Source organism: Dipodomys merriami, unplaced genomic scaffold (assembly GCF_024711535.1).
Source record: "Dipodomys merriami isolate MVZ:Mamm:240054 unplaced genomic scaffold, mDipMer1.0.p SCAF_33, whole genome shotgun sequence".
Taxonomy (NCBI): Eukaryota; Metazoa; Chordata; class Mammalia; order Rodentia; family Heteromyidae; genus Dipodomys; species Dipodomys merriami.
Genome location: NW_027204826.1, coordinates 4,787,609 through 4,806,800, shown reverse-complemented (window position 1 = coordinate 4,806,800; position 19,192 = coordinate 4,787,609). Strand labels below are relative to the sequence as shown.

General features: G+C 43.0%; 1 protein-coding gene across 9 annotated transcripts in view; it reads right to left on the bottom strand.

The window, feature by feature from the left end:
• Positions 1-1,097: 1,097 nt before the first annotated feature.
• Myo9a (myosin IXA) overlaps positions 1,098-19,192 on the bottom strand; it is a 143,968-nt gene continuing 125,873 nt past the window's right edge. For all 9 annotated transcript variants that reach the window (XM_070042965.1, XM_070042966.1, XM_070042971.1 and 6 more), the window contains 3 exons: positions 6,629-6,831; positions 4,092-4,234; positions 1,098-3,538 (listed from right to left, as the gene is read on the bottom strand). In XM_070042965.1, the coding sequence (XP_069899066.1) occupies positions 3,108-3,538; positions 4,092-4,234; positions 6,629-6,831 (777 nt within the window). In that variant the 3' untranslated portion in view covers positions 1,098-3,107. The remainder of the gene's footprint in view (positions 3,539-4,091; positions 4,235-6,628; positions 6,832-19,192) is intronic.

Below are 19,192 nucleotides of genomic sequence, written 5' to 3'. Positions count from 1 at the left end.
TGGGGACAGTGCTGGAGAGTAGTTACAATGTATGTGTGTGCACTGCACACTATCAGGTATGGAACCACAAACTCCCATGTCTAGCTCTACACCATGGGGAAAAAATGTGGATAGGAAAGCCATCTGGAATGTTCCTTTACAACTAAAACTCTCAGCTTTGAACACAGCCCGTGGATCCCTTCTACTTCAGCAAGTGCTTGTGAAAGATACACACATCCATTCGCTGCAGTGAAACACACAGCTCACAGACACCAAGGGGTCGGGACCACCTCTTCTCTGCACTTTGTCTTGTCAGGAGCTTGTCCCTGACCTTGACAACCTGTAATGGAACACAGAATGATGTTCACAACTCCCATCCCCCAGCAGCGTGAGAGCTGGGAACTGGGGGCTCTGGTATCTGGTCCCTTGGTCTCAGCATCTCCTCTTAACTGAGGCTCACAACTCTCATCATGATTTAAGCCTGCAGTGACATTGTCCAAAAAGAAATGTACTCTCTACCTGACTTACGTGATTGTAACCCCTCTGTATAGCAGCTTTATCAAAACAGAAACATTTTGGGAAAAAAAAGCCTGGGGTGGCCAATCATCTAACTGGCAGGAGGTCCAAAACGTTATGTCCCTGAATCCAGCCTGTATTTGCTGATATTCTGCCTCAATCCGAGATGGAGAATGAAATGACACTTCTCTGCCTTGTTGCATTCCCACGCCGTGTGCATGGTCACACAGATACAAGCAGAGTGCTGGGACTGTGGGACAGGGTTCCAGCCCACACTCGCGCTGAGGCTTCAACTGTGGTGCAGCCCCAGGCAGCTGGGCAGAAATTTGCAAGACTAAAGCTTAGAAGCTGGAGGAGGCACAAAGCTGATGGACAGGAAGGGAGGCCGCGGTCTGTGAGGAGTGTGGCGGTTGTCACTCTGCTGACAGGAAGAGATGGAAGCAGAGCATTTGGTTCGGCAGTTCTGAGAGTTGTGGCTTCATCTCTATGTCGGGCCAACCATGGCTATGGCCCTGAGAACACTTGTGGAGATTCTTAACAGTTGTGGGACCTTTCCCCATCCCATCCTGACAGCTTGTTAAATGACTAGAAATCCACAAATCTAGCAACTAAAACAGTATTTATTTAATTTTATCCAAATTCAGGTTTTAGGTCCCTGAGAAAAATTATAAAGTCTCTCAACATCCAATCATCTAGCTTGCAGAAAGTGACCTATTGTACGTAGCAAATTCTTAACTGTTCCAAACTTATCTTCCAGAGTCCCCAAAATGAAAAGACAAAACAACAGAAAAAAACAGTCCAAAGAATGGATGGGAAGATGTGTTGGAATATGTTTTCCCTGGTACTCTCTCTGGAACAAAGGGAAGTTTTCAATGGGGGTGTCCTCAGTTTCTAAGGCCTCTGACCTCTTGAGCATGTGGGGGTGGCAGATACACCTGGCAGGAAGTACACTGCCCTCCCTAGTACACCCAACAAGCAGCGCACAACTGGATGGAAGCAGCGCCCCCCCACCCCCACCCCCCGGGCCATCCCAAGTGCCTGCTTCGGTCGCTGCTCCTAGGGACAGCATGCCCAAGGAGGCAGACTCACTGACGGCCACTTCGCAGCTTCTCAGAGCTTCCTTAGCCTGGTTCCAGTTCTCAGCCCAAACCAGGCCAGGGCAGACTCCTCCCGCTCCATGCAGAATGACACCTAGGTCTGACGTGGGGCAGTGGGAGGAGACACTGCCTTCACAAAGGACTTTAAAGCAATATAAGAGGGAAGAACAACCAAACTTCTGGTTACAGGTGGCAAAGGCTCTTCTTCAGAACAGTGCATGTGATAGTTAGAAAAGATGTATTTAGTAACTTTAAAAGTAAACATTTTCACATACTATCTCAAGAAAGGATGTTCTGTTTTATATACATTATAAATAGCAAAAACCGATTTCTAATCCCACAAATGCTAGGAGGCTTCCTGTAACTCGGGTGTATGGAGACCATGGGGGGTGAAGAACATGGTCACGTCCACCCCTGTCCAGTGGCCCCCAATCTGCACGAAGAAATTCCATGGGAAGGAGGGAAGCACAGGTTAGAATAGGCATACTGTACATATATATTTACAGTAAACTTCAGTAACCAGTATATTAACAAAATAGCTTCAAGTAGTCCTCAATTTTTTTTCATCTATTTAATACTGATGGTCTGAGGAAAAGAAGATAAAAGTTAGATGGGCCATACTAAAAACCTAAAAAAAACAAAACAAAAACAAAAAAACCAACTTGGCAGCTTTCTATAACACTTATTCATGCAGTGTGGCGTGGATTGTTCGGGAGTGGCGTGGCTGGAGAGGCTCCTTCGCAGCGGCCTGTCAGTTTAGTCCAGTGAAACCACATAGGGACCCCTTAAAACTCTGTACTATTAAAGCACAAACAACAGAACTAGAGGAATCCGACACTAGGATCAGGGATCGCAGAACAATATGGCTACTGAAACATGAGCCGGTGCGATGGATTTGGCAGAACCTAACCAGGAGTTAAACCAGAGCTGATTATCATAACACCAGCCATCTCTTCTCCATGGCATAACAGGCACTGGAGACATGCTCCGATGGCTTCGTGAAAGCAGCGTGTTTTACTTTCCCCAGAATATAATGTGGAGTGTTCTTCAAAATTTTTAAAATAAAGGCTTAGGCTGTTTATAAATCCTTGGAAAAAAGACTGCATACTGCCCTGGCGCCTAACTACCCTAAAATAACCCAAAGGCTTTCACTTCCATGGTTAAGCTTCCTCAGGACCCCAGTGCCCCTCCCTTCCCGTCCAGCACCTCTCTCTGTAAGGGAAGGGGGGTGGGAGACAGACAACCCCTAGCTCCAGGGGTCCCCCCCCCGGGGAAGGGAGGGGGGCCTGGTTTAGTGAACTCTTCATTCAAACAGAGCAGCCAAGGCACAGCTGGCACCACCCCAGCAGGCTTCCAGACGGCCTTTCCACCTCTGCAGGAGGCCAAGGAAGTCAGCACGCAGGTCTAGCCCTATGCTGAGAAAACACCGCCACTGCTGTGGATGGGCAGAAGAGGCCCCAGGACGAGACGTTTTTGTTTTTTTTACAAGTCAGTGAGGGACGCGCATGTGTCAGCTCAGACCATAAACTCATTATTGCCACTGAGGGCGAGCCGCTGGGCCGAGCTGGTGTCTGGATCCACATTCTTCCTTCGACCAGGCAGGACTGTCCCCTCCGGGGTCTCTTTGGTTTTCTGGGGTGAGTTTTTCACATTCTTTAGTTTCTGTTTGCCCTTTTCGGGGTTGAATGTTCCTCTGCTGATAAACTGAGGCCTGTCTTCCAGAGATTTGGTCTGGCCCAATGGTCCTTCCTCACCAGCTGAGGCCGCTCGGTAGAATGGAGACTTGGAATAAATCTGGAATCGTTTTCGGGTGCCATGAGACGATGCAGTGCTGGGTAGACCCGAAGAGGCGGAGGAATCTACGGACTCCATGGAATCCTGCTGCCTTCTCAGCTGCTTTCGTGACTTGCCCGCGGCCTTCTGGGAGCTCAGAGCTAAGCTTCTCTCTAATACAGAAACAGAGACCACAGTGAAATGTGACACTTCCTCTGATGCAGTGTCGTGTAATGGACAGATGTCACTGTTGCCCTGTGACACTCGAGGAGCTAATATTGGAGGTGCAGGCTCAGCTAATTCTGTGTATGGCCATTGACTCAAAAAGCAGTTCGATCAGTTCTGCATGTATCACTCTATAGTCAGCCCAAGGAAAGCTGGGGTTAGACTATGTGGCCAGCAAAGGCCTAGAACAGTCACCGTCATTTAAAAATCTGTCAGAATATTCAGCAAGTTGTCTTCCTGAGCTATGTCACCACCCTTAGGAAATGGGCATGTCCTGGGACTGATGGTGATCCCCGGGGAGAGGAGAAAGTGTGGTATTATCTACCACATGACACTTGGAGGTTGGTATGACATGAAGGGGAGCTTCACAAAGACCAGAGATTCTGAGACCCCTGCCACCTTGTGTCTGGCCAGTAAGGACGGACACCTAGCTTAGCCCAGGCACTGTATTCCTTCTCTGTGGAACAGGTCCAGCGGCTCTGGCCTTCCAGGCTCACTTACCCGATCTCTCAGAGATGCCACCTTCACACTCCATGTTCAGATTCTCTGAGCTATCAGCAGTACCAATGGAGGCCTCAGACTCTAGGGTTTCATCATCAGAGGCTCGAGGTTCCAGTACGAGCATCTCAAATGTTAGCTCTTCCCTGGGAGATACAATCAATAGACCATCAGCAGGAGAGGGTACATGCATGGAAAACAACAGGAAGAAAGTTAAGACTCTCAGTCATAAAGATAGTCGCATTTCTTACTGTCCCTTCCAGGGTGGTCACAGGACCTACATGAGCCAAAGCCATAATGACCACTAAAACCAAATGAACTAAGGGACAAGATGACAGTAGGACAGTAGGACAAGGGAAGATGTGGAAGATGAGATATTGGTAGAATGAACTCTAGACCACAATCAGGAGTTTAAGATTCTAAACTCTCTGATGTATCACAAAGTACTTTCCCTTCTCTGGATCTGTTTCCCCATCCAGAAAACAAGAGTACCTTGATCTGTTTCAATTAGTATCTTTCAACAACTCACTTTAAAACCTTAATCCAAAATTCCTTTAGGTCTAAACTTTTTCTGCAATGCAAGAAATGTTCATTATAAAAAACTGCCTCAGGGGCTGGGAAGGTGGCTCAGTGGTAGAGTGCTTGCCTTGCATGCCTGAGGCCCTGGGTTCGATTCCTCAGCACCACATAAGCAAAAAGAAAAAAGCCGGAAGTGGTGCTGTGGCTCAAGTGGTAGAATGTTAGCCTTGAGCTGAAGAGCTGAGGGACAGTGCCCAGACCCAGAGTTCAGGCCCCACGACCGGACCCCCCCCCCCTCCCCAAGTGGTAGAGCGCTAGGTCTGGTCGTGGGGCCTGAACTCTGGGCCTGGGCGCTGTCCCTCAGGCTCTTCAGCTCAAGGCTAGCACTCTACCACTTGAGCCACAGGGCCTCAAGCATGCAAGGCAAGCGCTCTACCACTGAGCCACCTTCCCAGCCCATCAACGAGCAGATTCTATAGCTAGTCATTACCTGAAATATGCCAGCTCAAATCTAAAACTCAGCTCTCTACCCATACTTCCTTATCCTACCAATTCTCCTTCTCTCTTAGTCAAGTCTCTTCCATGTCAAGCCCATCAGCCTCACTTCTGCATTACTTGGATTGAGATCCACAGACAACCTCTCCAAGGAGAGTCCCCCAGGAGCTCACTGCTATGCAGGCAAAGTCTCCTGGGAGCTCACTGCTCACTGCACAATCTCTCCAAGGACAGTCTCCCAGGGGCTTGCTGCTGTAGGCAGAACTGTCTTTGAGTGGCTGTGTATGCATTCTCCTTTTTCTGCTAAGACCTTTTCTTTTTTTTGGGGGGGGGGGGGAGTAGGGGGAGGGTCCGGTCGTGGGGCCTGAACTCTGGGCCTGGGCGCTGTCCTTCAGCAATTCAGCTCAAGGCTAGCGCTCTACCACTTGAGCCACAGCGCCACTTCCGGCTTTTTTTTTTGCTTATGTGGTGCTGAGGAATAGAACCCAGGGCCTCAAGCATGCAAGGCAAGTGCTCTACCACTGAGCCACCTTCCCAGCCCTGCTAAGACCTTTTCTATAAATCCTCCAATACCTCCCAACACCATGTTAACCAGGGCAGAGCTAAGTCCTATTTACAGATCACTTTTATACTTCACTGTCAGCCACTGGTCAGTTTACACACCTCTGCCTTAGCAGATCTACTGTTTTTAGCTAACTTCAATCGTAGAATAATTTAACAGTCTCACATCACCTCATGAACTTGAGCTCTCAAGCCTGAGCCTGAGCTCCGGGAACAAAGATTCCTTCAGGACCTCTGCAGACTCAGCAGTGGCAACCAGAACTAGTCCAGCCACTCGATGGACAACTACAATGTCACATGTCCCAAAGGACAGCAGAGGCGACAAATTTTCTTGTTCACTGCTTATCTTGCACCCAGAATCCCAGTGCTGGGTCCACAGCCATGTTGATTGTTACATGATAACAGTTCTGCAGGGGATTTTGGGTAAGGACCATTCTTGAAAAGGGCTTTGTCTTAGCCTGGGAATTCTTCCTTATTCATCAAGTCTTGAAGGTGCTGGTCCTGTACTAAGACTGATGCAGCTATGAATACTACCCTCCCTTCAACCCCACCATAGCAGTGACCCTGTGGCCCAGCTGGTGGCACTTCCTTCCAAGATGATCAATTTCACATTTTGCTTTTTTTTTTTAGTCGGTCATGGGGCTTGAACTCTGGGCCTGGGCGCTGTTCTTGAGCTCTTCAGCTCAAGGCAAGCGCTCTACCACAGCACCACTTCCAGTTTTCTGGTGGTTAATTGGAGATAAGAGTCTCATGAACTTTCCTGCCTGGGCTGGCGTTGAACTGCAATCCTCAGATCTCAGCCTCCTGGGTAGCTAGGATTACAAGTATGGGCCACAGGTGCCTGGCTCACTTTCACGTTTTACTGGTTACTGTCATCTCCATATCCCTGTGTCACCTGACATAGTGCCTGATACTAAGATACTGACTAAAAAGATGGTGACAGTCTCTCCTTGCCAGACACTCACTTCTCTTTCTGGAGGCTCTCTATCTGCTCCGTCAGCACTCTCTCCTCCTGCTGCATAGCGGCCTGCTGCTGCTCTGTGACATCGGTCTCCATGGCTGCCTCATTCATCAAGGTCTCTTCTGGGACATCCGACACTGGAGGCAACCGGACTAGGACAGGGGAGGATGGACTTGGGTAGTTTCCTCGGCGGATCCGCCCCTTGCCCTGCAGAGAATGATTCATGTCAGACAGTAAATGGACAGAGGCTCAGTCTTCCATTGTCCACTGAGGGTGGGTGATGTATGTACCTTGGTCACATGTTCAGAACGACGGGAGTAATAGGAGCTGGGATACTGAGGGAGATTTACATCCAACACAATTAGTGAAGCCTCCTTACGGGAGCACTGATAGGCAGACACTGTGGTGGTGGAGTGTAAGAACAAGCTACATCTACACAACCTGAATAAGGAGCCATGCACGACTCCTTAAAGCTTGTAAGGATTTAAGGTTATGATCTGTAGTTCACTGGCCATATCTCAAGTGCTCAACAGCCACAGGGAGCGAGCGGGCACAGTTCTCCAGTGCACAGTAGTCGTGGCCAGCATCAAGGAGGTTCTGAGGGCAAGTGTGCCATGACTTTAACCTTGGAAAGCTAATTTTTAGGAAGACCACAGAACCATGTCCTAAACTTCAGTATTGGGGGGAAAATATCACGAATAGCCCTATCTCACAGTGCTAGGGAGATATTTTTCTCAAGATATTTCTATCCTAGAGAACAGAGAAGAGCAAAGTCTCATTGTTTTAAATTAACTTACACATGACCTTAGCATCTGGTAATGGCTTACTCAGATTAATTCTCCTGCTAAGAAAACAGCTAAGACAGTCCAGGAGGGGCTTGCCTAGCACTGAACACTCTTCTGTAGCTTGGAAGAGGTGGCACAAATGCTAGTAGAGCTTCTGAAAGACTAAGCTGGAGCTCACCAACTACGGCCCATAAGCTAGATCTGGCCTTATTTATATTTTTGTACATGAAACTTTATTAGGGGTTGTAATAATATCCCTCATGCTTGTAATCCTAATTACTCTGGAGGCTGATATCCAGAGTATTGGAATTTGAGGCCAGCTTGGGAAGAAAAGTCCAGTAGATTCCATCTCCAAAATAGCCAGCATAAAAGCAGGGCAGGAGGCATGGCTCAAGTGGTAGAGCACCAGCTGAGCAAACAAACCAAGCAAGTGTGAGGCCCTGAGTTCAAACTCTAGTACAGAACACCCCCGCTGCACTGGAATGCATACAGCATTAACTCGCTTGTCTATGGCTGCTTCTGTACCGCAGTGATTCTAAGGTCCACAAAGCCAAAAATATTTACTCTCAGGTCCTTAAAATTTTGCCAACCTCTGGAGTAAGGAAGTATGACACCTTAATGCCTAACTCTGTAATCCCAAGGTCTGTGCTCTAGACCGAAGGATAACTAAAATTCTCACAGCTTCTGCAGACACTGCTACCTGGGTTGTCTGAATAGTCTAGAAAACTGGGATCTGAAAGCTGCACTGCAGTATTGTTAGTGCCTTAGGAGCTGTCAGAAAAAGCGAAATTATTCTTTGGAAGAAAGAAATATCCCAGGCCTCATATATTTACAAATAATTTTTCAAATAAAAAGTAACTAAGCATAAAAGGTGGTAAGACAAGGTAAATGAGAACTAAAAACAAAACAAAAAACAACTAGAAAACAAAACCCCCAGTGACTCCAGATATTATGATATTGTGCTGTCAAAGACTTAGGATAACCATGCTGAAAAAGACAGGAAGACATTAGCTGAACTCATAGACTGGAAGTTAGTTCAGAAGAAAAATCCAGACAGATTGGGAGAAACAAACAATTGGCAAAATTCATAAAAGAAGGTACAAGTGAAAACACAACAAAATAAAGACACAGTCTAAATGGGACACTGAGTGAGGAGAGGAGACACTGATGAGACACACAGCAGCACGTTTCTAGGAGGAATTAAAGCCTAGTTTAAGAAGCCTATATTTAGATATACTGCTGCTAAAAACTCAATGTGAGAGAAAATCTTAAAGCAGTCAGAAAAAAAAACAAAGGACCTGCAACCAAGAAGCACCTATTAAGAGTCAAAGCTCAACTGAAATAGGATGACATTTTCAAGATAAAAGGAAAAAGTGACTGCACTCTACATCCTAGAACTGTTACTATTTTGGTGGTACTGGTGTCTAATCGCTTGGTTTTGTGCTTTTAAGGCAAGTGTTGGTGCGCGTGTACACACACACACACACAATATATATATATATATATATATATATATATATATATATATATGTATATATATATGTATATGTATATGTATGTATACAAAGCCTTCTCCTTAAGCCCAACCTTGAACTCTATACTTAGCTAAAAAAAAAACCTTCAGGAATAAAGATGGAATAAGGACATTGTCTTGGAGCCAGCAGACCTGTGCTAGAGAAAATACTTAAAAGGGCAAATAGAAAATGACTCATGAGAAAAAGGTTGAAAGGAGAAATAAAAGGAAGTGAAACAGTAAATATGTAAGTCTAAACCAATTCTGACTGCATGGAGGATGATGATGTGGGTCTGCAAATGCAGACAACTGAGATACATGGCCACAGTACAACTAAGTCACATGACACCTAATGCCAAGCCCTGGCACATTTGGGAAAATGACATTTTTAGAAGTATCAATTAATAGAATACAGATTTAGGATGTAGTTGTAGTGACTTTAGTTTAACTGCTAAAGAACACACACAAAAAAGGAAAACTTCTAACGTGAGGAAAATAGAGTATATAGTAGGTGCCAAAGAAAAGGTCAGAAGAAGGACAAGGAACATGAGGTAGGACAAAAAGTATATAACAGTAAAGTAGCAGATCTTCAACTCAAATGTATGGGTGATTTAAGTGTAAATGTGTCTCGTAACTCAAAGGTATGTAGGGTCTCAAAACTATAAAACACTTCGATGAATGGAAAAAGATGTTTATTAGTGGGAAAATCAATGTAGTAGGAAAATCAATATTGTTAAGTATGTCAGCTCTCTGGAAATCAATTATATATTCAATGCAATCTGGAAAACACATGGAGAATGATTGCTAAGCTCATTTTACAGCTTAGTTGGCAAAGAATAGTCAAACACTACTGAAGAAGATAGGATAACTTTTCACCAGTATTTTTAGAAAGCTATAGTAATTGAAATAGCATAACATGCCTAGAAACAGACCAGGTTACAAAGATTGCGGATTTGTAACTAAAGAGGAACTGCACAAAAAGGAGGTCTTCTAAAAGATGATGGGAAAACCAGCTATCCATGCAGAAATGCCAAAACCTCACCCTTCTGTACACCGATTGGACCCCATAAGAAAGTGCCTCTAGTTGAAGAGTATAAATATAGAAGACAAAATGTTCAAATATTAAATATCTAAAATACCTAAAATATCTGATATCTTAAAAATAATCTCCAAAATACTAGTCTAAAGCCTTAGATAAAATCACACAATATTAAAACTAAGAACCTTCATCAAGACACTTTAAAAATGTTTATATTAAGCTGGGTGCTTTTGACTCATGCCTATAATCCTAGCTACTCCAGAGACTGAGATCTGAGGACCACAGTTTGAATCCAGCCTGGTCAGGAAAGTCTGTGAGACTCTTATCTCCAATTAACCACCAAAAAGCCAGAAGTGGAGTTGTGACTCAAGTGATAGAATGTTAGCCTTGAGCAAAAAAGCTCAGAACCCAGGCCCTGAGTTCAAGTACCAGGACCAGCACCATTAAAAAAAAGTTTATAGGGGCTGGGAAGGTGGCTCAGTGGTAGAGCGCTTGCCTTGCATGCCTGAGGCCCTGGGTTCGATTCCTCAGCACCACATAAGCAAAAAGAAAAAAGCCGGAAGTAGTGCTGTGGCTCAAGTGGTAGAGCGCTAGCCTTGAGCTGAAGAGCTGAGGGACAGTGCCCAGGCCCAGAGTTCAGGCCCCACGACCGGACAAAAAAAAAAAAAAAACATTAAAAAAAAAGTTTATATTTGGCAATATTAGGGATTGAATTCAGGCTCTTAAGCTCACTAGAAAATTACTCTATCACTTGAGCCATTCCCCAGTCTTTTTTGGGGGAAGGCAAGATTTCACTATGTCTAGGCTGGCCTGGAACTCACAATATAGTCCAGGCCTTGAACTTATGATCCTCCAACCCCCACATCAGGAGGGCTGGGAATACAGGTGTGCGTCACTATGTCAAGGTTAAGAGAGTAAAAAGGAAGCCATAAAGTGGAAGCTGGTATTTGCAACAGGAGCAGTCAATAATAGGGCTTGTATTCAAAAGTTCATCAGAATCACAGGTCATTAGGAAAACAACTGGACAGCTCAATTAGGAAACAGGCGTGTTACAAGGGGATGCCTAATGCCCATTAAATGCACAGAATAGAAATGCAGACAGTCTACTCCAACATCACAAAATGTCCACTCTGACATCACCCCAAACATATATACACACAGTGTCCACTCCAATATCACCACCCACATACACACAGCAGTGTCCACTCGACATCACCACCCACAACAGTTTCCACTCCATGCTCCCCACACAAAGGCACATCATAAACAACCAGTATCCACTCCAACCTCACCCCACATACATGCACATACAAAATCGTGTCCACTCTGACCTCACCACACACATGCACACACACAACAGTGTCCACTCCGTCACCACCCCATACACACACATATGCAACAGTGCCATCAGCACTAGACTGGAATGTACACACACTGGAATAGTACACAACACCAAGGGGAGTTACAACACAGCAAACACAGTTCACACTAGATCAGACTTGTACAATTTGATTTATATAAAACTTAGAAATAAGCAAGGCAAAACTATGGCACTCAGGATACATACTGTGGTAGAAAACCAAAAAACAGGAAGTGGTACACATAAAAACGGGGAATAAGATTGTGCTGGGAAAGGGGTAATGGCAATATTCTATTTCCTGACCTGGGGTAGTAATGGCAATATTCTATTTCTTGATCTGGGGGTGGTATGTAATGTTGATTCTACTAACCCACTAAGGTGTGCATCTGTTTCTGAATTTTCAATACATGTTGGGTTTTACAATAACAAGGTATTTTTAAAGAGTGATTTTTCAAAGTTAGCTAGTTACTCAACTATATTAAAATCCTTTGAAAATAAGCTGACAAAATTTTAATCTATTTTGGAAAGAATCAAATTGATTCTTTCTTATGTTCGTTGTGCCCAGGTACAAGGTGAAGCTGGAGGTTAATTCTGCACGCCTCAGGCTAGCTCACATAAAGCTAAAGCATGCCGTGGAATCCCAACCAGGATTACAAGACTTCTCTTCCATTTGTGGCTCTAAGATCATGAAGTAAACCACATATTGAGAAAACACTCATGTGAAATTAAAGGAAGACTGATCAAGAGAAGGAGCACAGGGTTTGGGTTAGCTTCAGCACACAATCTGCACAACTGTGTACTACCATGGAGGAAATTCCAGGACACTCAACTCCACTCTGATTATTTATAGTGAAACCAAACATATACCGAAGTCCCAGGCAACCTGGGAACTGTGAGCTCAAGACTAGCACCTACTTCCTGTCCAGTGTATTTACCTTCCCTGACTGCCCAAGACAATCAGAAAACCTCTACAGATCCAATCTCTTGTAAAAAGCATTAAATAAAGATCAAAGCTCAAGTCCCTACAGCAAGAATTCTCTTACAGAGTTCAAACCCCAGTACTGCCAGTACGCTGTGTCAATGTGTACACACATGTACAAGAATGTTCCAATTCTAACAACCATAGAAATACACTTTATGTATGTCTTAAAAAAAAAACAAAACTCTTAGAGGTCAAAGAAATTCACAAAGTTGACCACACAGAGCTTTTAGATTTTTGTTTTTTGTTGTTTTTTTTTGTTGGTCATGGGGCTTAAACTTGGCTTGGACGCTGTACTTGTGCTCTTCAGCTCAAGGCAAGCGCTCTACCGCTTGAGCCACAGCGCCACTTCTGGTTTTCTAGCAGTTTACTGGAGATAAGAGTCTCACAACTTTCCTGCCCTGGCCGGCTTTGAACTGCGATCCTCAGATCTCAGCCTCCTGAGTAGCTAGGATTACAGGCGTGAGCCACTGGCACCTGGCTTACACAGAGCTTTTAGAAACATAAAAAAAAAAAAAACAAAAAAACAAGTATCTTAAGAACAGGACATTAACTTGTATACTGTAAGTTTTAAAAAATGAATAGGAAAAAAAGAGTGCAAATACACCCAACTATGAACAGTAACATTCTGAATGGAGTTATACGCCTCTCTACAAATAACATGAACCTGTAACTTTTCCTATCAGTGCAAATGTCTCAAAGAGAAAAATAAAATATTTCCTTTACCTTATTATAAAACTACTTTGATTTTGTGGACTTCCTTGAAAAGGATCTGTAGAACTTTGTTGTTGTTGTTGTTGGTCATGAGGTTTGAACTCAGGGCCTAGCCACTGTCCCTGAGCTTTTTATGCTCAAGGCTAGTGCTCTATCACTTTGAGCCACAGTACCACTTTTGTTTTTTCTAGTGGTTAACTGGAGATAAAGAATCTCACAGACTTTCCTGCCCGGGCTAGCTTTAAATCAAGATGCTCAGATCTTAGCCTCCTCAGTAGCTAGGATTAAAGGAGTAAACTATCAATACCCAGCCCAAAGAACTCTTTTTTTTGGGTCTGGTCGTGGGGCCTGAACCTGGGCCTGGGCGCTGTCCCTCAGCTCTTCAGCTCAAGGCTAGCGTTCTACCACTTGAGCCACAGCGCCACTTCCGGCTTTTTTCTTTTTGATTATGTGGTGCTTATGAGGAATTGAACCCAGGGCCTCAGGCATGCAAGGCAAGCGCTCTACCACTGAGCCACCTTCCCAGCCCTCAAAGAGCTCTTAAGGAGTGGTTTATGCCATCTTTTGCTCAGTTTTTAATGGATGGCTGTTTTCTTCTGTTTATTTATTGGGATGTTTTCTTACTTATCCAAGAAAATTAAGACTGAAGAGTTAGGAGGTAAAAATATTTCACTTGCTGGGTACTGGCAGATTATGCCTATACTCCTAGATATTAATTGCTATTATTTCTAGGATCCAGGTTTGAAGCCAGTCCACGAAAAATCTAAGATTCTCCAAATAACCAGTAAAATGCCTGACTAGAGGTGTGACCTAAATGACAGAACACCAGCTGTAAGTGAACAAGCTGAGTTTAAGCCACAGTACAGGCACACACATGCATGCATACACATGCGCGTGCACACACACACATCCACACACAGATAAAATATTTTCTCTGAATATGATTCATGTGGTTTATTTGCATGTATGAAAAAATATTTTAAAAACCTGTTGAAATTGTTTGAAGATGGGAGAGTGGGATGAGAGAACATGACAGGGCATGAAGTTGATCAGGATATGTTTACAGGTGAAAATGACACAATAATCCTCCTAATATATGCTAATTTAAAAAACTTGACATGTCACCCCCCCAATATTTTTCTTATGGTTTTTCATATCCTTCCTGCTTTGCTTTTAAGTCATATCAAATGTGTACTAATACTTGATGGGGAGAAGGGGACTGGGGTTTGGATGCAGGACCTCATGTTTGCCCAGCTTGCCTGTTCATGGGCACTCTAACATGTCTCTAGCCCTACAATTTTGCCGATCTTCTGCCTGAGCTAGCTTTGAACCATGATCCTCTAGATCTCAGCCACTGACCGTGAGTAATAATTTCTATGTTGAATCTCTCAAATTTTAAGGGTTTTATATAATAGGAAAACTTTCTCTACTTATCTATCATATTAGGGATTTCACTGGTCTAGATTGATTTCAGCCTGTAATAATCTTAGTGGGTCTGAAAGTTTGGCTATCCTTTTCTTCATAGTGGGGCTCAAACAATACATTAACAGATTGATTTATGATTGGTAATTCTAGTCTTTCTTTTCAAACCCATTTACTTCTTCTTTAGTAACAATGGAGGTGAGGTTGTTTGGGGTTTTTTTGGGGTGTCTTTTTTAAATTGTAAAAATATTATACAAAGGGGTTACAGTTACATGAGTAAGGTCATGAGTACATTTCCTCTTGAGAAACAATGGAGGTCTTTAAGGCTTTCTTTGTATAAATCTTCCACATTTCTCCTAAGTGTATACCTCTGTATCTTATGTACAAACAGGTGTTTCTCTTAATGATATCATCCAATTGATTGTGTGTGTGTGTGTATATATATATATATATATATATACACATAGATAATTATTAGCCATTAATTCTACCTAGACACTTCATTAAATTTTTTAGTCTTTAATAGGTTGAATTTTTATGTATAGGTTGAACTTTGTATGTATACTACCATAATAGAAATAAGTGATCATTTTACCTTTTAAATTTTGGGGTATTTTTTAGGGGGAGGATACTTGTCCTGGGGCTTGAATTCAGTGCCTTGGGTGCTGTCCTTGAGCTTTTGTGCTCAAGGCTTGCATTCTAGGACTTGAGCCACAGCTCTACTTCCGGCATTTTTGATAGTTAAGTGGAGATAAGAGTCTCATGGCCAATGTCAAATAATAGCTGGATAGAGAGCATTCTTACTTTTTCCTGCTTTTAATCAAAAACATCATCCACACTGCTACCATGAGTTATCCTATCTCTGTAAGATTGTCTTTAAAAACAGAAAAGAGGCTGGGAAGTTGACTTATTGGTAGAGTGCTTGCCTCACATGCATGAGGCCCTAAGTTTGATTCCCCAGCACCACATAAGCAGAAAAAAGCCATAAGGGTGCTAGCCTTGAGCTGAAGAGCTGAGGGACAGTGCCCAGACCCAGAGTTCAAGCCCCACAACTGCCAAAAAGAAACACAGAAAAAAGTAAAAGAAATACTTATATATCAAAGCCCTATTACTATAATGACAACTAACACAGTGAGCAGTGCTATCACACATCCCAGGGCAGAGCAACCCTCCAATTCCCAGGTTAAAACACACTTGGTGAAGTCTGTTTATGGGTCTCTGTTTGCTGGTATTTTAACTTTAGATTTTCAGATTAATCTCCAGCCATGAGGGAGTCCTGCATTTATATATACTGTGTGTGTTTATAAATACTATCAGCTCTCTGCATCTGTTTGGTTCTCCTTCTGTGGATTCAACCAACTACAGAAAGTATTCAGAGAAAAATATCTGTCTATACTAAACATGCAGTTATCCTCCCTCTCATTATTCCCTGAACAATACAGTGGAACAACTATTTGTATAGCATATATATTGTATTAGGCATTATAAAGTATACAGGAAGATGGCTGCAGGCTCATATGCAAGCACATCATTTCATATAAAGGATTAGGCATCTGCAGGTGCTGGTGTAGTGCTGGAATCCTGGAGCCCAGGAATACTGAAGGATTCCATATTATGTCATATAATCCTGCAAGGCTGATAGACAAGAAAATGGAAGCGTGGAGATTAAATGACTTGTAATTTAGCTCTAGGATTCAAACCCTAAAACCTACCCCTCACTCTATCTCTTCTCTGATGCCTTTTATACTTCTGATAAAGATTCTTTATTGTTTTGCTTTTGTCCCAGCAGTTTGTGAGATTCAATGTTACCTCTTTACAATAAGAGATCTTTCCTCCTTCTGCTATGGAACAGCTTAAATTTTAATTGTCTTCAAAGACTTGGGAATATTCCTTTATAAAACTGTTTATATCTGGGGTTTTCATACAAAGAAACTGTTAGTTGACTTACTAATCTCTTTTCTAGTAATTGGTCTACATGTTCTCTTCTGGAACCAATTTTGGAAAATTTGTTTTCCTACAGATTTCCCATTTCTAAATGTACGTCAGGGTTGCACAGCACCCTAAGTTGCTTTCTGGTTATGCTCATTTCTTGACGTTCATGTCTTTGTGTCTCCTCACAAAGAAAGAGATGACCTATGTGGTACTGTTCATAGGACAGTGTGTGACTTTTCAGGCAGGGAATAAAAGACAATTTTGTGGCTTTCTCCCTGCTAGACCACATGCTCTGAGAAAAGCTGCCACATATGGAAGCTCATGTACCTTGTGGAGAGGAAGTAAGGCCTCCTGCCATCAGCAGTGTGAACAGGCCATTTTGAAAACAAATTCTACAGACCCACTTAAACCTTTAAGTCATTAAATTTTGGGCAATTTGTTACACAGCAATAGACAAACTAATTCAATAGCAGTCGCTTATATGATTCCTAATTTTCACTGATGTTTCATATTTCTTCCCTTTTTTGGGGGGGGGGTCTGGTTGTGGGGCCTGAACTCTGGGCCTGGGCGCTGTCCCTCAGTTCTTCAGTTCAAGGCTAGCGCTCTACCACTTGAGCCACAGCGCCACTTCCAGCTTTTTTCTTTTTGCTTATGTGGTGCTGAGGAATCAAATCCAGGGCCTCAGGCGTGCAAAGCAAGCACTCTACCACTGAGCCACCTTCCCAGCCCTCTTCCTTTTTTATGACTGAATCTTTTGACTTTTCCCCCCTTTTTTGCTGGTCCTAAGGCTTGAACTCTGGGCCTGGGCACTGTCCCTGAGCTTCTTTTGCTCAAGCTAGCACTCTACCACTTGAGCCACAGTGCCAGTCTGTTTTCTTTTCTGCTTATGTGGTACTGAGGAATCAAAACCCAGGGCTTCATGCGTGCTAGACAAGCACTCTACCACGAAGCCACAATCTCAGCCCCCACAGTATGTATTTCTGACATGGTGTACAGAATTATTACATCCTTTCTCCCTTCTTCCTTTGGGGATATGCTTTCAGTAGTCACCTACTCATAGATGTGTCATCCTTGGTCTAAGAAAAATCTATCTATAATTTTCTGAGACCTTGTACTAAGAATTTATATTTAGACATATTTACACATAACTCCTAACATTCTGAGCCAGGCATGGTAATACAGACCTGTAATCCCAGTACTCAGGGGGCTGCGGCAGGAAGATTTTGAGTTCAAGGCCCACCTGGGCTACCGAGTGAGAACTTTATAGCTTTGTACTTGAATTCTGCAAGGCTAGTATATAGCAGGCTTCTCAGACTGCAACAAAAATACTGGGAGACAGGTGCTTTAATGTGAGAGATCTGATGGTGATTCCCTTTTGGAAGCATCCTAATGTTTTCTGTGTCTTTTAAGGCTTAAGTCGGTAAATAAAGACAAACAGAAGATATGCTAGAATGTTAAAATGCTTAAAACCTGTGAATTTTGACTTCTTTTGAAAATGATGTAGGTCTCACAATTGAAAAAGGATACAGAAAGAAATGGCAAAACATGACTGATGGTCACAAAGGAATTCAATAGAGAATCAAAGTTAGAGAGACTGACGATGATGATGCAGAATGGCTGGCACCACCCTTAACCAACCTGATGTAGGAAAAGATGGATACGGCCCTCACGAAGGGAGGCATGACACTTTATGAAGGATTATTTGTGAGTTGAAGCTAGGGAATAAAAGACAATATGTGGGGTTTTGCCTTGTTCTCTCTTTGATCACATGCTCCATTGATCTGGATGCTCAAGTGGTCCTAGGGAGAGGCCCACCTGGTGAGGGGAACTAGATGTCATCTGGACAGAATTCCATAGAACTAGCTCAAGACACAAATTTCACCAATTTCCTAACAAAGAAATTTTACCTCAAGATGAGAGACTACTGTTGAACTGAACTATCAGACAACTTCCTGACAAGTCTGCTTTCCTATAGGAGAGGTCCTTTACCCAGGGTTTTTCTGGAAGAATGGTTCATTTGAATGAAATTATAATTATGCATCTAGACTGGTTCAAAATCATATTCTAATGCCTATAGTTATGATTCACCAGGTAATGAGGGTAACGGACTTTAATAGCCAGTATGTGTTGGCAGGCATCTACCACAAATATTTCTTATTAGCACGGTAAGTTAGCAGTAATATATATATGGTAGATGGTGCTCTCCAAGTTTAGTCATAGGTCCTATGAGCATGCCACCAAGACCATTTCAAAGACTCTGTGATGGTACAGTATTTTCATAATGATACTAAGCTACTGTTTACCTTTTCTACTTACTAACATTTGTACTAGTTATATAAAGCACTAGTGGGGGGAAAAAACTCTGCTGGTACCTCTCCATTAATCAAGGCAATGGTACCAAACTATACTAGTTTGCTACTCTTTATTCAGAGTTTAGAAAGCCAGTTTCATGCCATCAATTTAGTATAAGCTAATTTTATTAAACCTTAACTACCAAGTTCACTGTTTCATAGAAACATTATAAGACACACAAACATTTTCTGTGTATGGTAAGAGTTAATCATACAACTGCCTGACTTACCAGTTGAATGAATTAGCTACTTTACTCATGAAACAGTCACTAACATAAAGTCTAAATATTTAGACATGAGTATGTGTTATGGGTTTTCTTTGAATTTGTATGAAACAAAAATACTTCAGGCTAAATAAGAGACTACACTTGTCTGTAATAAAATCTCAAGGTTTCAAACAAATTTCAAAGCAAACTATAATTTTTTGGGGGTAAGGGTCAGTCGTGGGGCTTGAACTCTGGGCCTGGGCGCTG